Raw genomic sequence first — 8,575 nt, forward strand, 5'->3', positions numbered from 1 at the left:
TAAGATTAGGAGAGTAAAGAGTATAGTTTATACACTATATTTGAAAAATAATGAAAGTTTTGTTTAATACTTATAATCTAAATATAAGATTTTTGGTAACAGGTTTATTGAGATACAATTCACATTCTATCAATTCAACCCTTTAGGATGTATAAGACAATGTTTTTTCACCCCACTCCCCTCCCAAACCCGAGGCAACCACTAATCGGCGTTCTGTCTCTATCATAGAATTTTGAATCTGAAACCATACCTACTTAGCATCTTTTCTATCCTCCACAATTTTGTCATTCCTAGTTGCCACACACACACACACACACACACACACACACACACACACACACACACTGTACAGATGAGAAAATGGGGATAAAGGGGGGACGTGAACTGCTTGAATTAGTACAGTTAATAAAAAACAGAGTCCGGCATAGGACCCAAGATCTGTGATTCCCAAGCTATTGTTTTTGCTTCACATATTTTGGGGAATTATAAAAACAGCCTGTGAAAGACTGCTGAATTCATACTACACAGCTTTACACTAGCATCTCAGTGATCATTGAAGAAACCCACCAATCCCATCACTTCTGAAGCATGTCAGTGTATAATATTCACCCAGATACATAGAAATATCCTCCCTAGCAAGTGCACTTAAGGTTCCCATTTGTCAGAAATACAAAAGGACATTTTTTTGAGACAAAAAATAATCGCTAGCTGCATTCTGCACCAAAAAGTCCATAGGAACAATGACCAGTTTGGCAATTACATTTTCATTTAATAATTATTAAGCCACTCTTAATTAGGATAAAAGGATTAGTACATAGAAATATATATTTATCCTTAGTATTTAATGAGCATAAAATTCCAGGCAATAATACCAGGTTTTCTCTTGGAATATAAATTTGCAAATGGATTGCTAGGAGTTTGTTTCTTTAAAAGAATGCTTCATAATGTAAATGGGAACATACTAAGATACTCATGCCTCTAAAGATAATTCTTTCTGTAAACTGCTTTATCCCATGTGCTAATACATACCATTATACTCTCTCTCACTATGGTCTTATATTAGTCTGTAATTATTTTGTAAAGGTTATCTTATCTTTGAGGGAAAAACAAGTTTTTTCCAGGAGCAAGGATGGTGTTCTTTCCTCCTTTATGAAACTGGCGCACAGCAGGCACTCACTAAATTGTGTCGATTAATCTATTCTAGAGCATAACTCAAGTGGATATATCTAGAGGACAAAAATATTTCAACAAAGGCAAATGATATTTTCCTTAATATAGATCATAATTTTCTACATCTTTCACAGAGAAAAGTCTTTCATGCTTACAGTGTGATCTTGGCTGGGAGCCAACATCAGGACTCTCTGAGGTGGCATGGGGAAGAGGAGTGTCTAAAATAATATCAAAGCCAAGTGAACACAATTGAGCACATTTGCTGATTTTTTAATGTACAGTACATTTGGGGCTATTTTCTCCCAGAAGTGTAAAGGAATAGCTGGCAATCACAAATAACGTTCTGTCTCAATGTGAGGATGAAAGAGGGGTTTTCCCTGAAAGCCCATAAATACATTATTGTTACACATCAAAGTGATATCAAAGATCATCCAGGAAAAGTCTGAGGGACAAAAACACAGTTATGAGACTTCTCTCCTACATCCAATGTGGTCAAAGGTCCATTCACTCAAATAATGTATCAAATGTCCCCTAATTATTAGATAGTCGTCTGCAAAACAGAATACAGACTTTGAGCTCACATTTGGATCCTCAAAAGGCATAATTAAAGAAAACAAAGAATGAAGTAGCTTTTGTTAAAATGCGTACATACACACACACAAAATAATTGCTTCAAGAAAACATAAAACAGTACTAATGAAGCTTACAACAAATTCAACTTAAATTCATTCATTAGGGGTTATAGATGTTACATACATCTTTTTATAAAAATTCAGCTGTGTACATGAAAATACATTTAAAATCCCATACATACATCAATTTTGCAAATAATGTGCAAATAATTCAGGCATGAATCAGACAATAGTCTCTGACCTCAGAGCATTCTTACTTACAAAATATACATACAGACATAAGATGCAATGTGATATATGATGTGGGAGCAACATGGAGAAAAGAGTTAAATATTCTTGAGGGAGGGAGGTGTTAAAGAAGGTTTTCTAGATAGAAAAATGTACGGCTTGTCTTAATAAACAGGAAATAATTAGAGGAGGCGAAAGTTATTTTATTCAAGAGGGATAAATGAGTAGAGATATGAAAGTATGAGAATGGATAGCTGACATGATGCAAGAAGAGAAGCACAAGAATGCATCCCAATGCAAAGTCTGCATGATGCAGCAGAGGCCACAGGAGGAGAGGTGCCAGGGGAAGAGGAGGAAGGTCAAGGTCCTTATGTGATGTTCCAGGAATTTAAAGGTATTGGAGATGCCCTAGAGAAATCTGAACAGTGATTTATGTTTTATAAATATATTTCTTCAAGCAGGAGATGGATAGGAATTGGGAAAGTAACAACATAGTTTTTGTTAACAGAAATATAAACCTTGAGCAGAAGATGTTGAGGGCTGGTAAACAACTACATTAGAATCATAGCTGGTACAGTAGATTAAAAAATGGGTAAAATCCATTTCAGGGCACTGCTGATTCACAGCAGTATTGCTGGACTGGTATCATCACTAGTGAAATGTAGTCATATATTTATCTGTTGTTTAATAACCACTTGCATAATGTTTACTGATCCTCCTAACAACCCAGGGCAACTGCTTTCATAGATAGGAAAAGACCAGAGAAGCAGAGATGAATGGAAGTCAGGACCTGAACCCAGACTGCTGGGCTCTAGATTCCGTGCTCTTAACCACTTGCTCTGGTTTCCCTCATGCACAGATTATGTGAGGGCTGCCTCCCCCAGTCCTCCTATAAACAATGATATGGCCATCAGTGTCTCTCACCAGGAGGCAGCACTTTTGGTCACCAAGAATCTCCTACAAGAGTGCAAAGAGTTGCGAGAAGGTCATCATCTTGAACCAACTGTTCTTCCTGCATCAAAGCAATGACCACTGTGGGGTAAAGTGAGTGAGACCACTCTGACCTGATGATTTTCCCATCAAAGACAAGCTACTAAGGATGCATAGGACACTGTCTGATATGGGGAGAGGCTTAATCTACATAGCCTCATCCCGCTTAGATTGCTTAGGTTAAGAATGGGAACCAGGACTGTGAGAGCCGTCACTAGTACAGCACAACCTAAAAGAGTCTGGCTGCAGCCTTTATATCTGTGCACCCAGATTACTGAAAAATAAAAAATCACCTAAATAAGTATTGGCTGTACATTTTACTATAAACTTAAGTCCACACCCATCTGTTTCTTTATTAACATGACAAACATTTGTCTTCAAACGTTGTGGACTGTGTGCACATTGCACATGAGTAAAGAAATGTATGTGCTCTATGTAGACATGTACAATATATTATGGAAATTATAAAACATATGTAAAACTTGAAATTTTAAAGGGATGATTCATAAAAAATAATATAGATTCAAATGTCCTCCCTTCCAGGATTACTTCCAGTCACGGCCTTCTCTTTGGCTAAATTCTAGCCATTTGTCAAGTACTACTGCACGACTCACTTCACCCTGAGGCTTTCTAAGACCACTCCATCCAAGCAAGTGCTTCCTTTTCAGAACTCAGGGTTTTCATTGAATAAATATATTCACCTAACAAACAGAATTGTATTTAGGCATCACATGTAGTGACTTCAATATTATCATAGTATTTAACCTCATCACATATGTTGTTATCACAAGAAGATCTTAATAAGTTAATACCATTTTTTTCATTAAGGACTATTAATTTGTAGGACCTAGTACCATGTTTAATTGATAGTAGGATTTCTTTCAATATGTGTTAATTGAATCATAGTCACAAATTCTTATTATATGAAGGAACTAAATTACATTATATATGTAAATGAATTATAAATTATTAAATATATCTTATAGAAAAATATGTATTTTCATGGTCAACACAGAGATGTGGATCATATTTTAAGGAAGATAGACATGAAAATGAAATATGAGGGATACCTACACTAAAGATAGCATAGTGGCTTCTTGAACACATTGTTATTTTATTTTTTAAAGATTATATTGATTGATTGATTGATTGATTGATTTGAGAGAGCATGAGCAGGAGGAGGAGGGACAGAGGGAGAGGGGGAAGCAGACTCCCTGATGAGCAGGGAGCCTGACCCAGGGCTCAATCCCAGGGCCCTGGGATCATGACCTGAGCCGAAGGCAGATGCTTAACTGACTGAGCCACCCGGGTGCCCCTGACCCGTTATTATTTTGATGACACTGTTAAAAGTAGAAAACCAGTTAATTATGCCTGCCCATAACATGCACTTTTTCTTCTAAGTTGTGGATTTTGTGTTGTCCCAATTGTATTCTCTACCTTCATTTTTGCATTTTATCAGACGTCTAAATCCCAATTCCTTAAAAGTATTGTAACATTTTCTTTTTAAGAGAAGAAACTTCTTAATTAATAAACCTTTCTTTTACAAATGATTTGTATTAGAAAATTAAGATATTTTACATGGAACTGGACATACTTCCATTTCTTTTCAAAGAAGAGACCTCCTGGTATGTGCATGGTTATAATCTAGCTAGATCCATGCAATGGATGTGGATATCAGATTTGCATTTTAATAGCTTATTAGCAGTCAAGAGAAAACAAGTTTTATTCAACATACCTTTGACTATTTTATAATTTCCAGCAACATAATTTAGAAAGAGGCTCAAACTTAGAGTCAGGAGTTCCAAGCTACACATTATGGTTTTGCCTTTAACTAATTAATTAAATGGCACTTAGCATTTCATAAAACCTCTCAATTTCCTCGCCTGCAAAGTGAGAGAGTTAAGCTAAACCATCTTTATGGTTTCTGTCCACTTACATGTTCTAAGACTGTAAATTTCAGGCAAACTCATTGACTTTGATCCACCTATAGGGAGGTCCGATCTTCTTCAGAGTATCTCATAGTTCTGTATTCCTGCCACCCCACCCAGCATGTGGAAGACACGTGGCTGCTGCTGCTGAGCAGTTCTGAGACAGCTTTACTCCACCCTGGGGACAGTCTAAAATGGTAGAAATTATCAAAGGGCTCATCTCAAGACAATAAGAACCTCTGTCTACAGAAGCAAGGGTAAGATGATCACAATGGTATTATCATTGTAAAATAAAGCTCTGAACCTTAAATAATACTTCATACATATTCCAAATCAATGAATCAAACAATTTTGTTTAAAAAAAAAAAAGTCTGAAAAATCAATCTTAGGTCAGCCTCTGAAGTCCAAGCTAAGCCATGTGTTAAAACAGAATTTGGCCACTATCCTGTCTTTAAGGATCTCATGAATCTCATAAGTTTTTCATTTGTAACTCATTCATGAAAATGAGTGCTTTACTACCCAAAACATAAGATAACAAACACTGTGATAGAGACAGACTTACTACATCCAAAATTAAGAGTAAGATATTATGTATTTAACACAACAAATGACACAGAATTAAAAATTATGTTTCTAAACTTAAGTTTCTAAAGTATTAAATCATTTTTAAAAAGTATAAACTGATAGGTACTGAGTTAAAAGAATGAATAAATTATACACTTTGACATTATAGTACTTAGTGTAGCACGCAAGAGAAGTTTGTAAATAAATAACTATAATGTAATTTGAAAAGTGCTAGCATAGAGAAAATCCTTTGGAAAATAAAAAGTTTAGCTTAAGTATTAAAAATATAAAAGTGGGGCACCTGAGTGGCTCAGTCAGTTAAAGCAAATGACTCTTGGTTTTGGCTCAGGTCTTTTGGTTCCCGGGTGGTGAGATCAGCCGCACATCAGGCTCTGAGCTCAGCCAGGAGCTGGCTTGAGATTTTCTCCCCTTGCCCCTCCCCTCCACTCTTGGGTGCATGTGCACGCACCTGCACTCTCTCAAATGAAAAAATCTTCAAAAATTTATATAAACAATTTATTAATTTTCTGAAAGATCTTACTTATGTTTTAAACTTTGAAACAACTGTGGCAAACACTTTTTAAAAGTAGATATTTTTGCAAGAAGCTTAACACTTGACATCTCATTAAAAAAACAATCTTCACAAATGTTAATAACAAGTTTTTCGTTGGTCTGTTTTTAACTGTATCATAGATAATCTAGTTGTGGTTTTTCTTGGGTTTCTATATATACAATAAAAATATGTTAAACCTTTTAAGCAAATATGGACTATTTTAACCTATAAGTGTTTGCATTTTGCCTGAAGAATGAAAGAATGCTTTGAATGTTGCATGTTCAGTAGAACAGATAGTGATTTTTTCCTAAAATAGAATGGTAACATCCCCTGGGGCCCAACGCCATGCACTACTGACTACACACTTGAACGGCCTTTAATATCCTTGAAAGAGCAATGTATCACTTAACTCACACCAAAGTGTGAAGACAGCTCTACAGAGAATCTGAATTGATACACTTAAATAATATTGAAATACTTAAATAATATTGGAATCATAAAATCATAAGATTTTAGTGCTGAAAGGGACTTCAAATGTCTTCTAATTTATAACCATTTATGTGAAAAGAATTACTTCCAACACTTCTACTACCTGAAATCATGCAGTGAGTGCATAGTTTCTGGAGAAGGGCAATTTAATCAATCAAATATGCTCCAGTCTTCTCAAGGAAGAGTGAAAATCCAGAGCTTCCCTAGGCGCTCTTTGGCTTTTTAGTCTTACAGAAATAGATCACACCCTGGAAATGAAATGGACCTGTCACCCATTCCTCGGCCAAAATCAGTGTTCCACTTATATAAAGGAGGGCTAAGAGTGTCCCGTTTATAACCTGTTTTCCTTATTCAAAAAGCAGAAAGCCGTGTAACATACCTCTTCACAGGCAGTCCTGAAATCCATGTGCTACGGCACCGCAAAGGATGTCGTCTGAAAAGACAGAGAAATGGTAAGCCATCAAGCACAGAATCGAGTGTAAGAGTAAAGAACGCTAACAAAGCGAAGAAAGCATAAGCAATTACGAAGCAGATCCTGTGGGCAAACTGTTTATGGCCACCTGTAAGGTACAAGAATTCCCGGAGTACAATGAAAAGAGCGGAACGAAGAGAAAAAATCTGAACACCCGCCCCCGTGCAGTGTAAATGTACTGCCATGGTTCAGCGTGACCGAGAGGGTACATTTCCATGCCCCTTTCCACTCCACTGAGCATTCAGACACGATCTAGGATAGGATCAACCTCTTCTCTCCAGTGTTCGCTCATTCCCAGCGTTCCTTTTGAAACCTGAGTTTGCAACTGGGAAAGAAACTTCAAAGGAGTAATTAAAAGTTGCCTTTCATGTGGTTATCTCTTGAGAAAAGGTTGACTAATCTTTCTCTTTTTAATTAAAAAGCTACATGCATGAATAATTCTCTCTGGAACTTAAAACTTTATTCACAAACAGTATGATGTAACGAAACAAGCTATTTATCAGCGTGAATAATATTACGAGAAAGTGATGTATGAAATATCTAATACAGATTCATTTTGTGATCATTGTAACACCTAAATGGCGAATATAGACTTAAATGCAGATAAAATGCATATGTTTTTTAATGCTTTTAGATAATTTTATTTTAGTGATATGATAAGCTTAATAAAACTAAGAGTGATCATAGAAAATTGACACCCTGACACTATGGAAAAAATGCAGAGCCAAAATATAATACAGTTTAGGTAAATGAGACTTCTAAGTGAAAAGTATGGTGAATTCCACAGTAAAAGGCTGGACTCCTCAAAATTAATCCTCCTCTCAGTCTTTGGAACAGTAAATTATTTTGTCCTTCTTTGTCATTTCCTGTTGTATTAAGTTGATAAACACTTGGAAAGGTTTTGGTGAAATAAAGCAGGAAGTTCACTTATGCTGTCACTGGGTATGACTATTGCCCCTGAAAGAAAAGAGATTGACCGTTTTCAATAGTGAACTGAACATGCTGCATAATGCATTGAGTATTTCCCCTAAATAAGTCTTGTGGATTGTGGAGCTGGTTTTACTTTATTGGAATGCATAAGCAGGCTGACTATAGTAAAGCTAGGTAGCAACAAATCATTTACAAATAAAAGGCAATTTGATGATAAAAATTATAATTTGATGATATAAATTAAACTCTTTTTTCTTTATTTTTAAATTACTTTTTTGACGGTAATCTCTTTTTTTCCAATTTTTATCTCAATTCTAGTTAGTTAACATATAGTGTAATATTGATTTCAGGAGTAGAAGTTAGTGATTCAGCACTTACACACAATGCCCAGTGCTCACCAAAAGTGCCCCTTTAATCCCCGTCACCCATTCAGCCCATCTCCCACCCACCTCCCTCCATCAACCCTCAGTTTGTTCTCTATCTTAAAGAGTCTCATGGTTTGCCTCCCGCTCTATTTAAATTACTTAATTTTTTGATATCCATGAGAAATTTATTATTAGTTTTAACAATTATTTTTCAAAATTGCTCTTAAAGACTGTGTTGGAAAAAACTGTAAGTA

The 8,575-nt window shown here is 35.8% G+C and overlaps 1 protein-coding gene across 2 annotated transcripts in view; it reads right to left on the bottom strand.

Moving 5' to 3' along the window:
• The window catches only part of SNTG1 (syntrophin gamma 1), a 296,161-nt gene extending 289,201 nt beyond the window's left edge, over positions 1-6,960 (bottom strand). For both annotated transcript variants that reach the window (XM_045789165.1, XM_045789163.1), the window contains exon 1: positions 6,934-6,960. In XM_045789165.1, the coding sequence (XP_045645121.1) occupies positions 6,934-6,960 (27 nt within the window). The remainder of the gene's footprint in view (positions 1-6,933) is intronic.
• Positions 6,961-8,575: the final 1,615 nt, after the last annotated feature.

This window comes from Ursus americanus, chromosome 9, assembly GCF_024610735.1.
Source record: "Ursus americanus isolate L20-20 chromosome 9, mUrsAme1.1.p, whole genome shotgun sequence".
Lineage (NCBI taxonomy): Eukaryota > Metazoa > Chordata > Mammalia > Carnivora > Ursidae > Ursus > Ursus americanus.